This window comes from Triturus cristatus, chromosome 5_1, assembly GCF_964204655.1.
Source record: "Triturus cristatus chromosome 5_1, aTriCri1.1, whole genome shotgun sequence".
NCBI lineage: Eukaryota > Metazoa > Chordata > Amphibia > Caudata > Salamandridae > Triturus > Triturus cristatus.
This window is the reverse complement of record NC_140587.1, coordinates 390,903,492-390,928,951: the sequence shown is the minus strand read 5'-3', so window position 1 is coordinate 390,928,951 and position 25,460 is coordinate 390,903,492. Positions and strand designations below refer to the sequence as shown.

General features: G+C 42.0%; 1 protein-coding gene across 1 annotated transcript in view; it reads left to right on the top strand.

Annotated features, from left to right (window-relative positions):
* Nucleotides 1-25,460, top strand: part of ZFPM2 (zinc finger protein, FOG family member 2) — a 610,873-nt gene that overhangs the window by 569,366 nt on the left and 16,047 nt on the right. Inside the window, exon 6 of the mRNA XM_085605110.1 lies at nt 19,564-19,770. Within this exon, the coding sequence (XP_085461236.1) occupies nt 19,564-19,770 (207 nt within the window). The remainder of the gene's footprint in view (nt 1-19,563; nt 19,771-25,460) is intronic.

Here is a 25,460-nt window from a genome sequence, read left to right as displayed (position 1 = left end):
AGTGTAGGCCAGTGTTTGAATTAGCTGTATGGCTTGTACAAATCCAGATTGGAAGATTGTTTTCAAAAGATATAACTTTCGGTGAAAAGCTCTATCGTATTGTATTGCAATATTATTATAGCACTTAATACCCCTACATGGAACGCTAAAGTGCTTGCCTACATGGGTAGAACACTACACCATTTTGTGATGTGTGGTTGGAAGGATGTTATCTGTGTTTTGACCTTATGTGGGAAGTGTTTCCATGTTGTGCATGAGGACTACCAAGGTGCACTTACTGTGTTACTCAACGTAAGCGCTTAGCAGTGTGATGGATGAAGAAGTGTGAGAGACAGGTGTGCAGTTTATAGTTTTTAGTACACTGACAGCTTTGAGCAGCTCTGCAGGTCATTCTTTGTTATTTCTTATGTTCATAATCCTCTGAGCGGGTTACTGCACTGGTTGTCCATTCTGAGATATTTCGTTTAAAGATTATGGTCCTGGGCAACCATAGGTTAGAGGAAGAAGTGGTGGAGAAATCTGCTAGGATGAGCTTTGTTACCATTATCCCAAATCTGAATGTCACAATCAGATGCTAAGAGGTGGGTATGATATGATGCTAGTTGGCACATGCAGTGGTGGACTAAATTAGAATCCTCCATAGGCCAGTAGTATGTGGCAGATCTCTTCAGTTATTCCATGACTGTTCAGGTGGCAATGAGTGGTATGTTTATGTGTACTAGTATTAAACCCGGGTGTAGTGCTCCGCTCCGCCCACGGAGTGTACGTAGCGCTGCCTGCTTCGCGGTTTACGAAGTAGGCGTAGCAGGCAGCGCTACGCACACGCCAGTGTGAAGCAGAGCTGCCCGCCGCCCGCTCGCCCGCCCTCATTTTAAAATAATTTATAGAATATTAAAATAAGTAAAATGCCTTACCTGCGGTGCGGCGTCCCGGGGCTCCCTCTTCCTCGTTGACAGCAACTTCTTCTCACAAATGCGCATGCGCGGACGCCCGCGCATGTGCATTTGTGAGAAGAAGTTGCCATCAACGAGGAAGAGGGAGCCCCGGGACGCCGCACCGCAGGTAAGGCATTTTCTCTTATTTTTTAAATAGTTTAACTTATTTTAAATTGAGGGCGGGTGGGAGGCGGGCAGCGCGTAGTGGGGTTACACGGAGCGCGCAAGTGTGCATAGATTTGGCCACACTACGCGATGCTCCACGTAGCCCCACTACGCCCACTACGCCCAGGGTTAACTAGTATACACCACTGGGTGATGGATAAGACCCTTAGCAGATTTATCTTGTGTGAGTGTTAGATTGTCAGGCAGTAAAGGGAATTATTAGGCAGCCTGTATGAACTCCAATTGACTGTCTGACTGCTAAGTGTTATGATATTTTAGTGTGGGTTATATATTATATTGTGATTGCATTCTATAGCACTTACTACCCTGACGAGGCATTGTTTTGCATTATGCTGGGCAGCAAAACTGTTTATGTGCTTGCTGAAGAAATAAGCTTAATTAAGCCTTTTCAACCAAATGTGGTCCTTATCCATTTCTCAAAGATGAAGTTCCTGGTTTGAGTTTACAAAGTTTTTCATACCTCGAATAGTTTGGCAGCAATTTTCCAAAAGTTGTGACTCTCTGTCCCTTAAAAAACAGCACTAAATACAGAGCAGATTTCTGCATGTCATAACTGCCCTGGCACTAACTAGCACTCTGAGTGACTGATTAGGAAAATCCATGCCATTCATGAATCGCTATACCACGTAAACCACATGTTTGGCATCAGCATTTCTTTCTAGGATTGTCTTTATGTCCACGCAAGGCAATGGGGATTTGAGGTTTGACTGTCTGAGACAAAACTGGTGTCAGTTCGAATCTGTGCAACTGACATTTATAGAAAAGTATCTGAAGACACTAGGATAAATGTGGGTGTGAATGTGGGATGTCCTCAGTCAAAAGAAATCTCTCCCTAAATCAGTGGGTGCAACTTCGGTGTTTAACACCCTTCAATTCTACTGAACCAGCATCGCGAACGATACGCTGGGTCTTATTTAGAGTTCTGAGGATTCAGGTCATCTGCCGAAGAGGTGACAGATTTCCCATCTGCCTTATTATCAGAGTTTAGATCTCAATCTCACTCTAAATATAATGGAGAAGGACTTCCCCCACTTTGTGACGGATGCCCAGGACTTCCAATCTCTTAATATGTTCCTAATTTGTAGTGACCCACTTAATGACATTTAAACCTGAAGACCTGGGTTCTACAATTGACTTCTCCATTTGACCCATGTGGGTGACATTTGGTCAATCAATGCATCTGTCTGCTCCTTGGTTCTGTTATCTGCCACAAATGGGAATACATAAAGTTATGGCTTTTCATCAGTATAAAACACTCCGTAAAAACAGAAACAACTTGACCGTGTTTGTCGACCTCAATACATCATATGTCAGTATTATTTGCATCACTTCCCTAATTAAGACTTCACTCTCACAAACATATAGTTATTTCTGATCTATTGATGATCCCAGACCCTTCTGCAATACGGAGTGAGTGAGTGAATGCAGTTGTAAAAGCCTGTACTCCTGCAGGCATCTTGACACTAGGACTGCTGGAACACCAAGTTGAGATAGAGAAGGCAAGCAAACAAAAAAGCTGATTCTTAAATGGCTTATGGAAAGCACTGTGATTGGAGGTCTGCCAAAGCGTTACATGCATGCTATTTCAAGGCTGAGGGGTCAGGACAGAGAAGGACCTACCAACAAGCTAGGCTTGCCTAAAATGAAGAACGAAAGAAGAGAAAAGGACGCAATGGAACTTGGTGGCAGGGCTTCAAGCGGGCCGGGTGCAGTACCTGCCAGTGCTGAGCACTGCAAGTTTTTAAAAGGGGGGATCTAAACATGTCCAAATCAGTCTCTGTTTTCTGCCCTGGCCTTTTTCTGCCCAGTATTGGCAAAACAAACTGTTGGTAGTAAAAACAAGAGAGGTGGCCCCTCTGTCCGAGGGAACAGGGCACTGATAACCAGTGGTAAATTAAGCTTCCCTTGGAAGGTAGTTCTCACACTCACACCAAACTGACTCCTACCATGGCACACTCACTAAACATACGTGGTGTCAACCTCCACCCTTCTCCAGTGGATTTCAAATATATTCCCCACAAAATCAAGGTGTAGTGCTTATACTGTTTTATTCTTTAGATCATATAAAACACGTAATAAAACACTTTAAAATTAATTTTGAGAAAAACATGTACAGTACATACAATATACAGTTAATAAATTGCTGATACTCCAAATACAAATCACACTACTATTAAAAACAGATTAAAATCATCGGCGACAAATAGCAATAAAACTATATCATTTAATCAAACATCAAAAATAATATCAAAACAAAAAGAAACCCTATAAGCACAGTTATACTTTAGGTGTTGCCAACATTGATCCACCATCTAATACGCAGCAGAAGAACTGGTGGGATTATTGCTCTTATCACAGAACTTCATATGGTTGGATTCGATTAAGGAGGCGTCGACGCGCTGAGTCAGCAGCTGAACCGACGCGAAGACACCGCTTTTTCATGCCACAAGGTAGTATGAATACCTGATCGGAAGGACGACTACCTGTGAGCGCTACAATATCGAGACTCGGTATAGAGAAAAGGAATCATTTTAAACACACAGCTCTTTCATACCAGATTTACACTTTGAACGAGACTTGTTAAATTAGCATTTTTAAACCAGTTGAGAACTTTAAAGGAAACAAAAGTCTCTACCATATTTACATAAAAATCTCGACACAGTCGAATAAGAAAAGATTTTATGAGGATTCAATTTAAAAAAGAAACATAAGTTCTACAGTGGGAGAAGCATTTGCATATTTGGGTAAGCCATACAACTATGACGGCACCTTCCATGTAGAGGCCTATGAAGCGCCCTATTAGAAATATTGATACATTAATTACGATATAAACTTGCCCATACTTCAAATGAGAAGTAAAATTGCTAAATCAGAGTCCTGAAGAAGGTGGTTGAAAATTCAAACTGTATACCACCGAAACGCGTCGACACCTCCTTAATCAAATCCAACCATATGAAGTTCTGTGATAGGAGCAATAATCCCACCAGTTCTTCTGCTGCGTATTAGATGGTGGATCAATGTTGGCAACAGCTCAAGTATAACTGTGCTTATAGGGTTTCTTTTTGTTTTTATATTTTTGATGTTTAATTAAATGATATAGTTTTATTGCTATGGAAAACAAACTCTTGGGCAGGCCTAACAAACATCACTCATGCATTGCTAGGTGAGTCAGAAGTGGCACTTCAATTCCGTCATGAAACCAGAAACTGAAAAGTAACCGGAAGAGGTAGGCCCAGTATGTTGTCTTAAAGGCATCCCTGTCTGCCATGCCTGCTTTCTCTACTCGATTTGAATCAACATGGCTTCACAGGCTAGGCTCACTTTGAAGCCTCCTTCAACTGCCCTAAAAGATTTCATGGGGACCATTTGCTCCTGCTCCTGCAAACAAGACCGGCGTCATCCTTGGACAGACACCACATCAGGTATAAGGTAAGTCATGGCTGGCACTTGGTGGGGACTTTCAGCACTCTTATGGCTGATATGGGGGCCCCAGTTCAGTCAGCATTTCTCCCTTCACCATTGCACAGTCCACAATCACTTTGGTACTTTTATCAAGCGCTTTCATGGCCTCAGCTGCAATAGTGCTTTCTGCCCTCCCCTTCCCAATCTTCCAGAGTTTTTCAGAAACAGTTTTCAATGTGTTGCAGGTAAGGTCTGTAAGACCATATATACCCAGACTTCAGCAAGACAAATGGTGAATGGGTAAATGTTTGAGGCATTTCTTGTTGAGAGACACATGCCATGAGTGCTGGTGTGCCCCATTTCAGATGGCACAAAAGCATAGCTTCTTCCCTGCTTGATGTTTGTAGGTTTTAACTGGGTGTTGAGTAGACATATCACTCCTAATACATTACATATACATAAACACACAGGGGGTGTTAGCCTGTGGCTCATGACTGGATGGCTTTGTTATCTATCTCACTTGGCTGCTCCTGAGCCAATGGGTTTCCTAACTATTCTTGTGCTTGTCCCACCCAGGTACATATCGGTTTCACATTCTTATGACCAGATGAGTTGTGTCATTTAGGCCACACCTCTAATTGTGTTGACCACACCCATTTTAAACACTCCCCCTACTTTTTATCCCACTCAAAGCCAAGAGACAAGAATGAATGCACTAAGGCCAAAGAACATAGAAAGCCTCATGGGCATGACATAGAGGTCTGAGACTGATCTGTTGTGCACAATAAAAATAGAAAGGGCTCTAGGTGAGGCTGTCCTGCACCATTCCAGTGCAAGTGAAATAGACTCCCATGAGGAAGTATGCCACCTATTGTGAATGAGGTGTTACATCCTTTTTAAATAAGACACCATGAGGACCTATGAGTCTTAAAGGCTTCACTTATACAGGTTACAGAAGCACAGGGGATATTTCATATTTCTCCATCCTCTTGACTTACAGAGTCCCCAGTTTTATGGTATCAGCTCACAATAGTAGTGTAGGGCGGAAATGGTAGTGGCTCTATAAAATGCCTCTCTTCTCAAGCTTGGATATAATATGTGTAGAGAGCACATTCACCCAAAAGGCTGTGTTGGTGTAATTGGCAGAATAGAGCTGCATATTGTAACCCAACTCCAGTAGCCTTATTTTACCCACACAGGAAGAGGAAGGCAAGGTGGACTAGCCCAGATGTGAATCAGTGCAGTGAGTATGACATAGAAAAGAGCAGTGGTTGCATTATTCCACTGAGCCACCAGAATGACAGGGCAACATTTCAACTGCTACATATGATTTTTCCTGTTTAGTATGTACAGTAAAATACTGTTTTGCTTATTGTTAACTTCACAGTCCTTTTTCATTGTGATTGAGTGCAGTATTGGTCATGGAATGTCAATTTGTGACAGTAATTAAGTGTCTTGGAGCCCAAATTCCTTTAAAACTATACATATATAACATAAACGTTTCAGCACGTCATAATGGGTAAAATAGCTGATAAAAGTCAGTGAATTTAGTCAATCTGGTTAATCACTTAGGTCATAAGTTTCTTTATCCATCGTGATGTCTGAGGGATGTTACTGGGCACCCCAGCTCCAATTCTGAGTAACTTTGAGGGCACCATTTGAAGCATCAGGAGGTGTCATTTCCTGATGTGATTTTTGCATAGAAGTGAACACTATTGGCTGAAAATTGTCATGTTTACTGATCCACTCTATGCTCTCTCATTAATTTCTATTTGTTGTAGGGTGAGACAGACAGAGAGTAAACTGTTGTGATACTACCTACATTAATGGCCATGGGCTAAACAAATTATTCTCTTCAAAGCTAAACAGTTTTTATTTAAATTCAAAAGAAAGCGTTTCGAGAATCATTACATTTTAATCAGTCTAGAAAATGACCCAAAATCGCAATCCTTTTTTAACCAAACTCTGATACAAATTAATTGATTCAATTAAAAAAAAACAATTTAACGCTGTGTTTAAAGTTAAAATTCTGTGAAACCAGAATAAGTTAATTCAATATGTAGACAAAATGTTTTGTGACAGCAGGATCAAATTGTTTCAGAATTTAGACAATTTATGACAGCAGCTCACGATCCCCCATCTTGATTTACAATGTTGCATATGTGAAGTTATGTTATGCAGATTTGTAGAGCACCCTGTCACCCAGGAGGGTATCCTGGCACTGAACTGGTGTGAGTCTAGACACACCTATGGCTTTGTGGGAATACTTGAAAAGCCAGGTCTTCAGCTTCTTGCAGAATATAAGAAGAGAGGAGGCGGTTCTTATGTATGTATAGAAGCAAGTCGTTCAACGCTTTAGGAGTGATCTGGGAGAAGGTTCGACTTCAGGATCTGGGTTTTCGAAATGCATGGGATTTGTGCAAGTAGGAGTCCGGACAAGTACTGGTGTTTTGAAGGTTTGTGAAAGTAGATGCGATTGTTGAGGTATGCTGGGCTAGTGTTATGTAGTGCCTTGAAAGTGTGGGTGAGGAGCTTGAATTGTGCTCATTTGTGAATGGGGAGCCAGGGGAGCTCCATCAGGTGTGGTGTGATGTGCGTGAGGCATGGGAGGTTACAGAATGGGAATCCTTTACAGATATTTGTCATGATTTAAAGTCAACTAATCTACCTCCAGCTATTCTGGGATCCAGTAAAAACCAACCAGTCTTTGAAATAATCTAGATTCAAATGGGCAGAAAGTACTCTTCAGATCTGTAGATGATGAAGACACAAATAGAAAGGGGCAATATAGAAAATAATTTGGTATGTTTTTTGTACACTGCAGACTTAGGTTAATGCGTTATTTAAACCATTAATATTTTGACAAGTTCAAGGGCAATGTTAAAGGTGACAAAGGAAATCGCGAAATATAGGATTTATGTAATGAAAATGAATATAATTATATATTGCAAACAAAATTAGCTTATTTTTGGTCTACAAGTGAAACCTTAAAAGCAGTCATATTATTGAAACTATATAACACACTAAAAGAACGCAATCTATTTTTAATTTTAATTCAAAATTTACCAAGGTAAGACACGCTTACATAGCATACTTGTTGTTAAATATAATAAGAAAGCCATCAGCCCTCTTCACAGATGTCCTATCCGTCAGTTTGCAACACATTCTTAAAACAACATCTTGCCATTTTGGGCGTGGGAGCATAAAACTGAGGTTGGGTGTCAAAGCAATCACTATGCAATAAAAAGGCTATTGCTTTGCAACCCGACTTTTGTACACCGGTTATTTTTTGTGTTTGTGATTTTGAACATTTACAGTTATTGTCAGGGCTTTAAAGTAATTTCAGAAGTGCTGGTACTCACCGGGCAGAGTCCATACCTGCGCCTGAGAAGTGCTGGTACTGTGAGAAGTGCAGGTACTACCCCTTTAAAATGAAAGAAGTGCAGGTACTCAGTACCAGACAGCACCTGCCCATTTACCTCCCTGGTTATGGTGCATACAGGATGTCAAATAAAACCATATTTTGACTCCGTGATGAAAATGCCCCAGATGGGAGTAGCAGTGCTTAACTTGAGCCGGTGGTTTCCGGTGCTCGGCACCTGCATTTAATTGCCAACACTAACACTTATGGCAGTCTGCCACATGGTGGCGCTGTGTGTTTTATTTGGAAAAGAACACAACAGTTGTTTATTAATTGAATATATGTTAAAATTACTAATGCGTGCCACCCAATTTATTCATATTGTTTGGGGGCCTGGAATAGTCTGAAGTGCTGGACTTGTAGCAATGTGATGCAGTAGAAGTGTTTGTACTGTCACCGGCAGCACTGGCTGGGGCAATGGGTGGTGCAAACTGCAGTGGCCTCCTGACGAGGGCCCTGGCACTTATTTTTTTACAGATTAAGCACTGGGTGGCAGTGACTGATGACAGCGGCAGTGACTGATAACAGTTGCAGTGTGACGGTTGCAGTGATGATGGTTGCCGCGAGGAGGGCTGCAGTGATGATGACTACAGTCATTGAACGGCCTGCATACGCGGGCCGAAGTATCAGGAGCAGTTGTCCAAAAGAGGCCAACGGCACTGGCTCAAGCGTTTGACAACTCAGTGTAAGATGTTCATGGCCCTACCTGTGCCCAGTCAACGGGAGTGTGTGAATTAGTGGGAGACAGTAAAGCAATTGTGTTATCACAAAGTAGACAGAACTCATTCGCCGAATCTCATTAGAATATATCCCTTATGTGCATTTTACACGAGCTGATGTAATAATTGCTAACTGATGTACATCTATGCATTTCAACTGTTGGTGGCAGGAGCCGGTCGCAACAGGATGGACTCAGACTTTCATCTTTCCAGAGTAGAGAAATAGCGTACCAAGCTGTAATGGTTACATCTGGGATTACAGCATTTGCATTCGGCAGGGCGAGCTGTACTGTAGATGGGGCGTCTTGATAATGTGTGTCCTACAGCAACAGCGGCCCCTGGGCGATTGGTGTGCCATGGTAGCAGCACTGTGTAGGTGGCGTTTGTTCTAAAATATGGCCTCAAGCAGTAAGTATGACAACTGGGCATCAGGGTAATGCCTGCTGCTACAGTGCCAGGGGGTTATGTGTGCACCCCGAGGTACTCAGGTGACGTGATTTCAAAAATGAAGACGGCAACCGTCACTAGACCTGACAAACCTGAGGATCTGCAGCAGCCCAAGTTCTGTGAATGACGGAATACTGCAATTTAAGTTGTTGCATTGTGGGGCGGGTGTTCTCCTAAAAACAGAAAAAGATTGGCAACACCTCAAAACATGCTGTTACTTGCATTGGATACTCATGCGAAAATGTAATGTGACATCTACACCTGCTTTACAAAGTTGCAAAGAAGAAATACAGAAATCCAACAATTAACTCTACAGAGATATGGAGAGAGATATATACCAAGGATGCCTTTAGAAGAGAGTCTCTGGCCACAAGATTCTACCCAACCATACAAGATTTTATGCCTTTGCAGCTAATTTAAGAAGTGCTTCCTAATTCTAAAGCCAAAAAGTTGGCTACTCATATATTATTTCTTCGGGACCTGGTTCAGGAAGTAAATTCAAGCACAAGCACATGTGGAAAAAATATAAACAATATTAACAAACAAGCATTTGCAATGCAATAGGTCTCGCATTTATGCACTTTTAAGCTATTGGCATTGTAAATGACAATGCCTTTTATTTATGTTTTAAAAACCAAAACATTAATACAAGGAATTGGCGTTTGCAATGCCAATAGCTCAAACATGCGTAGATGCGAGACCTGTTGCATTGCAAATGCTTGTTATTATCAGGCTTGCGAATGTCACAGAAAGAGTAGTCTGTGCTTTCTGTTGTTTCTAAATTTAAAGTCCTGGAAAGCATCCAAGGGTTTGGACAAACTCGCCATAATGTATTTTAAAAACGCCCTCTTACAATCGAAAATATTCTGTCTTATTGTTTGCAGTAAACAATTTAGAGCAAATTTGTGCTGTGCTTTTACTCAGTTTTCGAAATCCCTAAAAGTTCCGTGCCTCAGGCCAGAGGAAACTAAAATAATGTATTACATTACTGATACTAAGGTATTACAATTTAGCGGAAAACAAGTCGACCAAAATAACACCTTTTAGTGTAGTATGTAGATTATGCAATAATATGGCTTTCACACAGCAAATAATGTTTATAATTTAATAGCCATTCGGCGACTACATTCAGGGGCCACGCCCTGACAAATTATCAACGGAGGCAGGGATGGCTAACTCGAGTAGCTGATAGCAGGGGTTTTTCCAAATGTATTTTACAAACGGCCCCGCCCCACTCTTCGCAAAAGCGTACATTGGCGCACATTGCCCTTGGTTATTTTTCATTTTTTGGGCTTTAAGGGGCCAGCCGTAATAAACGAGTTTGCAGGGCTACCATAGCAGTTCATACTCATATAACCATCCAGGAGTAACAGCACATCAAATTTGATCCCTTGAAACGGCCGTCTTATATCTAGTGACCAATAGCGCTGTGAAGTGTGCACTGGGCAAACTCTTAGCCAAGGAGCTACAGAGATGGTATGTCGTGCTCAAGATTCCCAATTAGCAAGGAAATGGTGTTCAACCTAAACCCTAGAGTCAAGCTTGGGGAGTCAGTAACACACACACGCACACAGAATCACACTATTTTCGAAGGCTGCGTGATATGTGTGTGTGAAACCAAAACAAAATACGAACACAACACATTCAATCAGACACTGCGGGAGTAAATATCGTTCTGTAGTGTGTGTGTGGGGAGGGGGGAGGTGTCTCTGCCACTAGAGAATACCACAAGTGCACTGTGCACAAGTGGCGCTGCGGCTGAACACACTCAGAGCAGTGGGAGTGCTTCGCAGTACTTCTTTTAGAGAGAGCGAGATAGTGTTCATTTACCAGTCCACGATGACAGATACGATCTATTGTTTATGAATAATGTGAAACATTCCAAGGTTTTGCCATTGAAGCCTGCTGCCCCCGTGTGTTTGTTTAAAAGCCTGGAGGTCGACAGAATCAAAAGCGGCTGGAAAGGGCAAAACCTAGGTTTGCAAGCGAGGACGGAAACAGGGAAGGAAGTAGGGAGAGCAAAATGAGGAAGGGAGGGAGGAAGGAAACCAGAAAAAGAGGACTGAGGAAATAGCAGAGCAGCGACGGTGAAAAGGAGGAAGGAAACAAGATGGTAATGGGTGAGTAATTGGGAGAGCAATAGGAGGAAACGGGGCAGAGAAATGGAAGTGGAAGCAGGGAAAATGAGCAGCATTGATGCACAGGATGAAGGGTGGAAGACGGGGTAGTGAATGAAGGAAGGGAAAGAAGAAGGGAAGGGCTCTTCATTAGTACTTGCAGCACAGGAGAGATCCGTGCGGCGCATGAAGGTTGCAGCAGTCGGGAAGGACAGATGCCTGCTTCCGGATTGCCTTATCACAGGAGGCATCAGTGGAATACAATACCAATGAGGCACGGGACTGCGCGTGCCCAGCTCTGCCCCGCGCGGACTGAGATGTATCGATGGCTCACTGGGAAATAGCATAGATTTAACAACAAAGGCGGCCATTGTCCCAACTGCTTTGAAAATGAAAGTGGGCGTGGTGTGCCGAATGTAAGCAAGGCACGTCGTAGTGCCTGCAGAAGCTCAATAAACAAAAAAGTAGTCCCTAACTGATTAGTTAACAGCCAGTAGCGGAACTAAACTCTAGTTGGTCGGTGCTGCATCCTGCAAAACAGAGGCAAAACGGAAGTGACATATCGGATGAAAAGCCAACTATAAGCCACATAAGAAGACCAATGCCAGAATCAACCAATGGCAAGGGACAGGAGAAATTACCCTCCCATATTTGTGTTTACTATAGGTCTTGCGACAGCGCATGCGCTGTCTAGGCGAGACCTAAAAATAGCCAGAACCACTCCAGCTCTGCTGCAGCCTGGTCCCATTGCAGGACAAACCCCTCTCAGGCTGCACCTTAGCCGCTGCCAAAGGACATGCTCAAGAACTGAAAGCGCTGTATAGGCAGGGTAGAGCTGAACTCATGAATCTACATCTTGAACTTACAGTTGTCTTTCAAATGCCATTCAGTACAGTGAGTGACAGCATACAGAGAGTGGGCAGGAGGACTAAGGAAAGGGGTATGTATAATGTGGATGAGAGAAAAGGTGGGAGTTTGGATCAGTGGCCTTTAAGCTTTGGTGAAAGTAGAGCCCTGGGAAGGGAATGGAGAGGGACTCATTCATGCACTGAGGAGCAGGAATCCGAGAGAGAGGATTGATAGGTGTAAATTACCCAGTGAACCTTCCAGTTAGATGCACTGGTTTTCCTAGAATTTTACTGGTTAGCACAGCTACATCTTCAGAACCAGCAGCTCCCCAGCTCTGGGTGACCTGTGTCACATCAGCAACAGTTTCCTGCCCCATTGAGTCCTAAGCACCACAACCGATTGCGCTTTCTACATATTGTCCTGGTGCAAAAAGTGCTGCAAGAATGTCTCCTGTGCAGACAGAAATAGTTCATTTTCAAGCAGTGTCGGCGGGGGCTGCGAGGGCCTAGAAACCAGGCAGTCAGCGTGGTTTCGGATGCACAGAGCAACATGGAACAGCTGGTCCTGCGCTCCCCAGGTCACAGTGCAGGACAACGCACCCCATGTCTGCTAAACTATGGATCCCAGAACCAATGCTTTGCTCCACTCAGTCCCAAGCAACAGGTACACAAGCTGCACGGCCATGCTACTGGGTAGGCCCAAATTAGGAGTGGCGAGAGATGGTGGTTCAGCATGGAGTGCGAGCTCCTTTGCTACTGGGCAGGCTGAGCAGTAATTGCTGGGGAGCGGGGCAATCAATATATTCTGGAGCACTTAGTGAGGTACCATGCTGGGATTGGCAATTCATGTGTTGCGTCTTGCCAACCATGATCGCACATCGTTGATCTCCAGACAGCTGACTCCGATACCCTTCTCCGCCAGTACAGGCATTTCATTATAAATAAAAACCAAACATAGGCCAATTGGTGTGATTGAGATCAGTTTGTTTGTACGAACACAAGAAACCGATGATATCAAGAAGAACTTCATCTATACTCACTGAAGAGCTCAAATCAAACTACACCAGCAGAAAATGTAAAGATCCATGAATTACAAACGGGCGGATAGCAAAAGATAACTGACTTTGTGTTACATAATGAAGTGGGCACACCCAAAAAAGCCAATGCCTCAAAGGGGATGACCCAAGATTTGTCTCTATATAGTGCCCCTCGTATGTAGATATGCCCTCAGGTATACAGCTGAAGGTGTTAATAGCCAGATTTAAAATTAGGTATGGTTTATGGGAATTCATCTGGGCTCTCGGGAGCCGGGAGAAGCTTAGGCTAACTGACCTTTCCATTGCAGCCATTGGAGGCCCTGTGGATGTCCATCCTGTGCATGCCACCCTGGAATGGTGTGGGGTTCCCTGGTATTGTGTTTCCCAACACTTCTAAGGGCCATGTTCACCATGTGTATGTATGTGATGCAAATTTGTACGCAACGTCAGTCGCTAGGAAGCAAATTGAATGCTTGTAATAGTATTTTTATTTCCATGTCTTTCCCCTTTCATTTGTTTTCTTTTATTTAGACCCCACGAAAATGTGTGTCTATGGCCTCAAAGATGGGTTATGAAGAAATGCAAACCCCACACTCAATTGAAAAGATGGTTTTCAGAAAGGCATGCAGTTACCCAGCTAACGTTGCTTTTCCTTAGAAGGTTCCAAGCAGTGCAGATAGCATAGTAAATGCTTTCAGTATTTTAAATATATTTTGTGTGCTCTCCACAGGTATGGCAACACAAGATAATTGAAGCGTTGGGAGCTTGGTAACCTAGCAACAAACAATGCCATAAGGTTACAGAATTGTTACAGGATTTTATTTCTTGGATTGTGTATCTTGTTTACCAAGGAAGACAAAAACATGTTGCCTTGATCTTAATTAGAGTCTCTCAGTAGACGTTTTTATGACATTGCCCAGGACTCGATTCTGTTTTCCTGTTTTTCCCTTAAAGTGCAAGTGAAACATTTGGCCAGGATCTGAGCTATCTAAGGCGAGCGACCCTTCTAAGAGCAGCGCGCATTTCTAGACTGTAACCAGGTCTGAACCGTGCCATTTTTTTCTTTATTATCAGAAGCTGCAGTCCACTTCAGTGGAGTTTTGACAGCAATTATGAGCACAATTTATTAGCTTCCTGCTAGGAACCAAATCTGTTTGCAAAAGAATCTTGATCATAAACATTACAGGGAACAGCAAGTCCACAGTTTTTCAGTAACACCGAGGCCTTCATTATCTCTTCCTAGAGACTTTAAAGTTTGCAAATATCCCCTGTGCTTGATGGATTAAAGGCAGTCAGAAGGGAAGATCCCTAAAATAAACTGCCCTCTATGTGGAAGTTACGAAGTTATCAAATTACTATTCCAAGGCCAGCTATCAGCAGACACATGTAGCCAAATATAGATAGAAAGCAATAATTACATTATATTTATATATATATATATATATATATATCTAAATATATATCTCTCTCTATATATAGAGAGATATCTATATTTATATATATACATCTGACGTGTATTTTTACAGATGGAAATATGCTGCACAAATGGTCATACGATAAGATAAAATGTCACAATGTTACATAACAAAACACAACAGAACATAACATAATCTTACATAACATTTTACCTAATTTATCATTGCAATTAAGTAAAGTGGATTTTTATGCTTGGTCTGTTACTCATGGGTTTCAGTAATGTTCAAAGCCATTTAATCCACACCAGTGGTGAAAAAAACAGTCAAGTGGTTCATTCATAGAAAGTTTGATACTATAGTGAGTTAATGTGTGCAGACATACAATAGAAATGTTTGCATAGAAAAGTTTACAATAGTTTACTCTGAGCACCCAATTTTCTTTTCCTTTGTCGCTTTGGTTGCCAGGGGCCGATTCATGCATCAGAGTGAGGTGCCTCTTTGAGGCCACATTATTCGTTACTGGTAATTTTGAACAGAAGTGTTTTTCTTGATTTTCCCATGGAGTTGAATTGTTTCTGCCTTCTCAATTATCTTACTCATGAATGGTGAGTGTGAGATTAGTCAGTATTTGGCAGTTTGTCGCGGTAATGTTAGGTTTCTTCAGAAGGGGCAAGTTTCCCGGTCTTAAAGGTTTGTGGAAGATGTATTGGGTGTGGGAGCCATGGATGACTTTGAAAAGTAGTTTGCGAGTGGCACCTGAGATAGACTTCACTGTTGAGGCTCGGATGATGTCGGTTTCATCTCATGTTGATTTCAGACTGTTGGGGGGTCCGGGAAGGGCTGTATCACTTGACCACCATCTGCACCTTGCGGAACACAACAATGTGTGTGAACGATTTCTAGTAACATTGAGATAAGCAACACATTCTCCTTTTCCAGAGCTGTGCTCTCTGCAGCTCCTGCTGTAACCCATAGAGTTCCCAAGTCAGTTCATAAGCTTCAAAAAGCACAATTAAAAAAATACAAGCCTTGGCAAAGACAATTGGGCAGGGCAATGGCTGCCAGTCAATTTGCTTTCTCAATGCTTGTTTCGTTTTGCCATGGTGTTTGCAAAACGTTATTTTTGGAGAGCTGCCTGGACCTCACCAGTATTAAAAAAATGCAACAAGCATTAAAGGGTGCTACTTTGTGTGCGGATGAGCTCCTGATGAAAGGGCAGAATGCGGTCACTCACAATGAAGTTGCCAATGGCTGACGTGGGCTGATCCATTGCCCCATGCTGTAAAGGGCAAAAGAGAAATGTGAATGATACAACAGACTAATGGATGAAGGTGGCTGGCTGAATGTTCCACTTAGTATATCATGTGTGTACATTTAAGAAAATCAAAAGCTCTAGGCTGACCTAAAAACGGGGACACATAGGTTTCTTCTTGTGCCTTCGTGCAGGCACTAAAATTGTTCATGATACAGTCACTTGCATTTGCTGTAGATTTAAGATACTGCTTCGCATTGCCACAAAGAATCCAGCAGCAGCCAAACGCTGCGGATTCTCACCTTCTCTTTGCCACCAGAGCACATTGTCACCGACCATGCTTTGTGCGGTCTCCTTTGAAGGCGCTCAGGCTGGTTTTTAATTAATTGCCCGTGCAGTCTGCGAAACACTGTCCTAATTCTGCCATTTAGTCATATAGCATATCACACACAGTGGTTATCTCGACCAGCAGATTCCAGCAACAAGTTGTTTTAAAACTATAATCCCCTTTGGTGGAGATGGGAGGGAGGAAATGAAGTGCACTGGAAATGGCAGCCATACTGAAAGATAAACATTACAATATTATCAAGCTGATGGCATTCTGTGGTAGCTTAATTAATGCAACAAACCTCCTTCACTTTATGCATAGGCTGAGAAAAAGTTTGATAGCATGTAGGTATGCAGAGTCTGTGCAGGGCAAGGTTGACCCCAGTGCGGCTATCTACTGTGCTCCCAGGAGCGCAGATAACCAAATGTAATGTATGTCTAAACATATTAAATAAACGAGAATTCACTGCTATCTCCAAACTTAGCAGTAGATTTACTTCCACGTTGCTATTTTTGTATGTAGCATTGATTACCCTTTTTCACAAACGTCAGCATGTATCTCTTTACTTCGTGTTTATTACATTTTATGATCTAAAGCAGTCCTCTCTTGTGGCAGCACGCGATCCTATTTTTAGCAAGTAAGGTAAGCCTAAATCAGTGATGAAAATGTCACAGAGAAGCGCATAGAAACCTCAACTTATTGTTATGAGACACTCAGGTATCTTAAATATGGTTTGTTAACGAGGCTACAACCACATTGTGGGTATACTCAGGGCTGGACTGGGCGTAGCGTGCATCGGGCATTTTCCCAGGAAGCTGGAAAGGTGGGAGCCGTATTTGCAGACGTGAGGGCCGTTTTTTTGTTACTGGGGGGCTGTTTTGCAACATTGCTGCAATATCGGCCCCCAGTTACAAAAAAAAGCAGTGCTTCAAAGTCACAAATGGCCCCGGGGGAGGGTTAGGAGGGTGCTGGTACTTCACAATTGCATGGGCTGCTTTGGGTTCCCAGTCTGGCCCTAGGTATGCTTCGGTTGTGAGGCACGACCAAAGAAATTACACGCCTCTTGGCCCTAGAATGTTACCTTTTCAGTTGACCGGCAAAGGTTTGTGGAATAATTCTTCTAGTAAACAAAGTCCCTCAGAAGCTAACATCCTAACCTGCCCCTATAAAATCAGCATCTGTTTCCTGGACTGAAGGAGGTGCAGGTTGGGATTGTAGGTAAGAGTGATGGACATTGGGGAAAATCGAACTAGTATGACCGACTACCGACTCCTTTCTTGACAGTACATTCTTGAATGGGGAATTATATAAATAGCTAGACTCTGCAAATGAAGTGGGCACGAGGAATAACCTATCAGCCAAGAAACCTATCTGCTTCCTTCTCTAACCAGTCCAGGAGGAATACAAAGTAAAGAACTGAAAAATAGGGAATAACTAGGCTGGGCGAAATTTCAATTACACTGGAATATTTGGCTAATTTTAGCAATTAGGCATTACTCTTGTGATGTGAAATTAGTGAGATTGTGCAATTACTCCAGTTTGAGTAATTAAGAGTAATTTGAGGCAAAAACATTGCGGTAGGAGCACAAAAACAACACACTAAGAGCGAGCTTGTGTCCTGTAGTATTTAGTGCTAGTTTTAGCACAAAATGCATCCTCAGGCTTATTTTGGATGGAAGGGTGCATTTTGCAGTAAGAAAATAGCACTAAATGCTGGATTACGCTTCTCACGTAATTGCGCATAATTACCAGTAATGTTGCGGTAATTTTGAGCAATTATGCTACAGAGAATTATGCCAATTATTCCCACCCCTAGGAATAAGCCCTCCATTCAAGAGAGTGCATCTCTCAGAGATTTCATCTTCATCCAGAAAGTGAAATCCCTGCTTGAAATACCTCACTCATGTAGGCCCAGATTCTGAAAGGTTTAGCGTTGGGTTAGAGTAACTTTTTAAAGCTACCTGACGCTACACCAGTTTTGGGATTCCTAAACCAATGCAAATAAATATTTGCATTGGTTTGTATGTAAAAGTAACTCAAAAACAGCACGAAACTCAACTTTGCATTAAGTAGGTGTTACATGGGCATATACATGCAAACACCCATGTTTTTTGATACTAAACTCGATTCACTAACATTAGTGGAAAGAGTTTAGCGCCAAAATTAAACAGGCATTAACCACATGTGTGCTCAGGACGGCTCCCATCCGTCATGAGTCATGGTAGTCGTGTGCTCATGACGGCCGGGTGCCGTCCGACCGTTGCCGCTCCGCCCACGCGCGGCTAATTCCCCACCTGTGCGGGCGGATTAATTAGTGGGCGATGTTTGGACGGCTCCCGGCCGTCATGAGCACACGCCCACCGTGATTTATGATGGCCGGGAGCCGTCCTGTGTACCTCAGCGCCACGCCCAGCCCTACCCCCCCTCGCACCACGGCAGAATTTGCCGCACGGCGAAGGTGTTAAACAGACAAATGTTTACATTTCTCCGTGCCTTTCTGACTTTGCATGCGCGCTGCACTGTGCAGCACACATACAAAGTAGGAAATGCTTTTGGACATGTACAGGCATAGTATTTTGTACAGAAAGGGTACCCTTCCTATACAAAGCCTATGCTAGACTCAGGCATGCACCCTAGTGCCTTGGCGCGAAGGTGTGTGCGTGGCGCACGGCAGCTGAAATTAGTGCCAGCGCTAGGGAGAGGGAGGAGAGTGCCATTTCTCTGTGAATATAAGGCTGCTCTGTGTTGTGTGGCAGTGTTCAGAATCTGGGCGGTAGTGTTCAGGATAAACTTATAGCTCTGATGGAGTTGCTAACTCCTTGGAAACAATCGGGCGGTGGTAGCTTAACTTCTCATGTCGACTTTTAGAGACAGTCACATTTACACATAATTAGAACATTGGAATGTGGAGCACTCCATTGAAGACAATGGAGTGCTCCGTGCTTCTACAGGCCGGTAAAGGCCCACAAAGCAACATTCCAATGTTTTCACAAAGGCCTTTCGGAGCTCGAGGGAATTTAAATCCCCTCGGGCTTCGAGAGGCCTTTCTTTTATTTGTTAGATAATTCTGCCCTCTAGTGGCAGAATGTTCTAAAAGCCTAATAGCCCTTCGTAGCTGGGCTATACCTGCTATTAAAGTCCCGCTCCCTTGTTAAAGGCCCTGGCCTTTAATAGCCGGAATAGCCCGTGGGCTATAAGGCTATATTAAATCTCTCTATGATTTGTAATGTGGATCAGTTACCATGTTCTGTATAATCTCAAACGTACATATGTGGAATGTTGCTATTATTTTTGTGTTCGTGTGTGGTTTTTAAACCTTTCTTAAAATGAACTAAAGATACCATTTAAAAGAAACCTCAAAAGGCATTGTTAGAAATGCACTACAGCTCTGCTATTTGTATGAGAATTGCCCATGCCATGAATAGCGTCTCAGTAAACCCCATCCTTTTGTTTCAGGGGGGCAGCTCTGGTGCACCACGACCAAGACCATCAGCGAGGGTGAGGAGCTAATTGCTTTTGTTGTGGATTTTGACTCGAGGCTACAAGCTGCCACTCAGATGAGTCTGACAGAGGGGATGTATCCGGCTCGTTTGCTGGACTCCATACAATTGCTTCCTCAACAAGCTGCCATGGCATCTATTTTGCCTACAGCAATTGTCAACAGTAAGTGCCTTTAACAGTTGTCTATTAATAACATTATCTTAAATAAAAATACAATATACACACTTGCTTTTCTAATAGATGATGAATCTAAAAACTAAGTGGAGTTATTTCTATACATGCTTTCTAACATATTTCGTCGGAAATGTTGCTAGCCAATGAGACCAATGTGTTCTTATAAATAAGTTTTAGCAAAAAGAAGTAAGTTCTGCAATAGACAAATACAATGAGCAGTTCATGTGAGGTCAACAGACACAGAATGCATAATCCCCTTTCATGTTTATGGTGGTTGTTGGAAGAGCATGCATATTTTGAACAAATAGCACGAACATTATTTTTAAAAAAAGCGGGCTTGCAAAGAGGCAAATTAAAAATGAAATGTGTAGGAGCAGCACATGATCACATAGGATCATTTCAAGAGTACATGGTCACACAAAATCATTTTAAAGGTCGGGTTGAAGCAGGCGAAGCCACCCGAGGCTAGGGGCGACAGTAACGGGAGATTTGGATTGAAATACAGTAGATGGAATTAATTTACGTAGTGTTTCTAAAATTCTACTGCAAGCGAGAGCTTACACGTGTTTCTGAGACACAGTATGCTTAGAAACAGCAAAGCACACACTTTTATGAATCCCCATCCATTTACGTTTATGATTGTAACACTTATTTATTTTTTAATTGTATTAATGGAATTCTTAGCAGTGTGTTTGTGTTTAGACAATATTCACAGATAGACTGGAAGACCATGGATTTTAGAGGCTTCACCTCTAAAGGATACAGCACTTTTCTTGTAATTAGATGTATAAAGGAGTTGAAAATAAAGCAAAGACTCGACAAGGATAAGTGAAAAATGACCAGTAACCTCCATTTCGGCGGCAATTGTTGACTTCGGAGGAAATCTGTGAATTAAGTCATTATGCCATTTAACCATCACTTTTCAGTTGCCATCACATAGCCCATGGGCGATCTGAATAGACATATCACCTGCCCAGCTTCATGCTGAAACGATTACCAAAAATTAGCATACTTTCACGCAAAAGGTAAACAAAGACCTCATGCAGGTCAGACCAACAATAAGCAGAAATAGTCCCATTCACAACAGAGGCAACATGCAATTTACATGATAGAAGTGTATGACATGTTTCATATTTTGATAAATACATATGAACGCCAACATGACAATACAAGGAAAAATGCGACAGACATTGCACCCTAGCAGTTTTGCACAGTCAATTTCAGCAGGTCAAACCTGCTGAAATTTACCTGGGAAAAATATCAAAGAAAATACTGGGGCATGTGGCTTTTGGTTCAGTGAGAAGTACAATCTATGTACATTCCCAGGCAAATCTCGGGATAGGAAATGCTTAGCGCACCAGAAGAATTCTGAACACCCTGGTGTCTGATTTTGTCAGGAGAGACAATTATAGTTTCAGACACCTGGCCACTCATAATGAGGACCAGAGTGTTTTTGAACATGTGGTCGAAAATATTAAATGCACAGGGATTCGGTCCCAAAACACATACACTGCAAGCATAACAGGGCCATGTGTAATAATGGATATCACACATACCATTTAATTCAATGTGCCTCTCATAATGAGGGCCCTAATTGCTCATTTGCATGTGATGCATGTACGCAGCTTAGCAAGTCTGACATTATTTAGCTTTTTTGTGCTTCAACTATATCGGTATAGTAACAATTTCTAACATGGGTGTTGTGTGAAAATGCTCCTTTTTGCATGGTCACTCCCATTTTTTTCTAAGTTTTATTGCTGGGTTTTAGACTGCACATTGTCGCAGTGTTGTCTAATACCCACTGTATGTGCAATGACCCCCTAAAACATGTGGAAATTGGGTATTTTGATTGGCACATTTCTCTCCTATAAGTTCATAGTATATGTTGTAGAAACTGCACTGATGGCATTGAAAGTTAAATATAACTTGTGAACTGCAAAACTTATTGTGCTGCCCACTAGTGTGACAGAGAAAACACGGCTTCAGGCCTACAAGTGAAGTCTGACTTCTGCAGTCTGATCTGTGAAAATATTCATTTTTGACAGGGTAGCCCCTGCCTTTTAAATATTAAGAAGTCACCCACAAGTTAGGAATGGTATTTAAGAGTGGCAAATGTGTAAAAGTAATGTTGTCCTGTACCTACAGTTACAAGGCCCTAAAAGCTATTTCACTGTGGGAGGCACTGGCTGCCATATAAGAAAAACTGTACAGACTAAAATATTATTTACTCTAATTCAGATTTGCGATCAGCTAGAGAAATATTTTAACCACTATTTGTAATATTTATTAAACGCCAAATTCAATGTAAAGTTGGATTTTTAATCAATATTTAGGAAAAGTAACTTTCAGAAAGTTACCATTTCCCTCTCTGAAGCCGATAGATGCTAATTTGCATTAGCTGTGCAGCAGCCACCCAGCCAGTTCTTAATCTTAATGAGATGTGAAAACTGCTTCCAGAGTTGGAACACTAGCCTCCATGTCGGGAGACGTTTTTCTTCCCATTGCAGGAAGACCAGTTAGGGTGGTCCAAGGAATGGTTATCCACAGTTCTGTAAACAGGGGCTGCTGCAAAGGTGTCTAGGGTTCCCCCTGGTAATGTTTACCCAATTGATTATGGAGCAGTAATTCCCACCCACATGCTGGTGCCAACCAAAAATGTTGCACCATAAGGCACCCTATTCAGATTGCTATATAGACCTATGGAAGAACACTAGAAGGACTGCATCTGTTATTTGAGACCTGTGATGAGACCTGAAGGTGTTAAGCTGCTCACACTTGTTGCTAGGAAACAGTAGAGGATTCCAAGTGTCAGTTGGTGGACCTCCCGTTTGACTACTGGGACACAACAAGCTGCCTTTGCCCTGTGTGCCCAACTGACCAGTAGCAACTAGAATTGGATTTGACCCTGCTGGTGGCCTCTGCTGGAGTGAGTCTTGACCCCAAATGCTGTGCCTGGGGTCCTGGAACCCTTGGCTATGTCTAACTGGACTTCTGACAGCTCTGAAGAGTTTGGACTTTTTTGGACTTTCAGAGCTCCAAAGGAGTTGGACCAACCACCCAAGCCAATCCGATCAAGGTGTAACTTCACTGGGCTGATGAAACAACGTTCTTCTTCTTGGAGCTTCTCTGTAGTAGCAAACTTATTTTAGTGGAGCCTCAGGAGAAGGTAGCCAGCTTCATGGAACTCATTGTTGGATACAGACTGCAGTTATCTCCTTCGGGAGGATTCAGAGCTCCAATAAAGAAACCGAACATAGAACTTTTGACCAGAAAAGGGAGGCAAAAGTATCCTGAAGACACAAGGGCTTCCCTGAGCACAGCATTTGGATTTTCCGACTTGAATAGCCTTCATCCTTGCCCTGCTTGAGGAGTTAATCTTCCTTTTCAGAGATTTAGTCACAAGGTAAAATCTCCAACCGGGATGAACCTGGTTGGTTTATACTATCAGCTCTCCATCGCAGTTAAACTGAACTCGCCCTTAGCTGCCAGTCTAGTATGACCATGGAGCGCTTAGTGCTTTTTGGTGCAGTTTTTCATAATATCTCCTAAAAGTCATATATCCAGTGTGCCTTATTGGATTTTTGTCATTTTGGTGTCATTTTGTTTATTAAATTTTATCCTAACTGTCTAAAATTGAGTGGGATTTTTATTGTGTTTATTAGTTTTAACTGTTTTAAAATTTCTAGATGCTTTATACATTTTCCGTAAGTAAAGCCTGTCTGCTCTGTGCCCAGCTGCCATGGGTGGAGCTAAGTTTTAAATAACTGGCACCTTTGATTGAGCCTAACAGGTTAGTGACGTTATTACTCAGCGTGGGCTTCCATCCACTGCATTTAAAAATTCACTTTCTTACAGGTATATTCAGAATAGGGATGGCATGGACCCCTATAATGGACTGGGATGCTCAGAACATAAATATTAAATAAAATATCTATTCTGTTTGTAATCTTTAGTATGCCTTACTAGCTGTTTAAGTCCAAGACTCTGAATGGCACACAGATTCCACACCTTCGCGTCTTATTTCGGACACGGTCAAACGAGGCGAAGCTTGTCATTATTAGCAAATGGTACCATATTGCAACCTATACATGAAACATCGACACCTTACACATTAAAAGAAAGCTATATTTAGAAAATGCAAGCAAGAGGGATAGTTTCAAAAAAGGACTTTCAAAAGCGAAAATAAAAATATATACCAAGCGGACAAAAAACATTAATGGACGCTCACAGCCTCAAAGTGGACAGCATTATCCTTGGCTTTCTTAGGGAATTGGCTTTCGAGATGCACGGGGAATGATCGGTGATGGTCTGAGGTCCATGGACTGTTAAGTGTGTACACAATAAGCCATCACAGTAATCTGGAACTGAATCTGAAACCACAGTTAGTGTCTGCACTTAATAGACAACGGCCCTAATGTCCTTGAAGCATCCGGGCGTTTTCAGATTGTGCAGCCCTGTTCTGTGTCTATTATACTTGGGTGGCTGATAATTGTTAGTTTTCTCTTTCTCTGGCCAATCAATGAAATGTCTGGTATTCTTTATAGACAGAGGGATGCAAACTCAAACGTGATACTAAAAGTCTGTTCTCTTAATAGAAAAATGGTAGGGTTCAGAGGAGACAACCAACTTCCTGCCACTAGTTTTTCTGCACTGCTACACCGCTGCTAGAGTGGTTATCTAATTAATACTTCAAGCTGGGACAGTAGACGAATTAGGCAAATTGATTGCACCAATCAGAACTGAGTGAAGGTAGTCAGGCCAATCAGCATACAGCCCATCCACAGCAGAAAGACTACGATTCTGCAATGTTTTTGTTTTTTGATCTATAAAAGGAAATTAAAACAACTCACATCATGGCGTTTTGTCGAAGCCTTTTATGAGAATTACACTATTAATGTAAAATTAGCCATAAAATAGATTGTAACACACTGTTATCCAAAAATGACTATGATTTTTCTTTACTCAAAACGAAATAACATTATTGGAATGGAGCTATAATAAGTGGTGCTGGAACATTTTTCAGAAATGGGGTGCCGCCATCAATGTTATATAAGTAAAATCATAGAGATTGTGAAAAATCCAACAGCCACACAAAAAAACAAGTGTAGCAAAAGTTCCACACCCAAACAGCATGAAAGTGGTAAGAGTGTGGCATGTAGCCATTGGTGCAATTTGGAGCACTGGTGTGGTATCACACACTCATTTACAGACAGCACAATTGCTGCTGAAATAGTCACTAAATTTGCATAGACATGCAGTTTTGCTGATAAAACTATATGGCGCATTTAAGTAAATGTGTGGATATCGGGCTCCAGCGATCCTATGAGCATTACCAAGTAAATTATCTTCATTTGTTTTGATCCTATTAAAATATTTGTTTTCATCACACTTCAGAATTGCATAAAATGTGCTTCATTTGTGCTTTCCTAATTACTGATAATTTAGAAATATGTGTACAGTTAATTTAAAGGCATTTTTAAATGTTGTTGTGTTTGGAAACATTTGACACACTACAGCCTCTCTTTTCACACTCCCTGTACCCCAGGAAGATTGTGATATAGGTCACGTTAGAAAATTCTCTCAATTTGCTGTCAGAGAAAGAAAGATAAACACCAATCTCCAAGTTAAAAGAATAAGCAGTAAGTGGACATTTGAGGGGATAGGTAAAGTAAAATAAA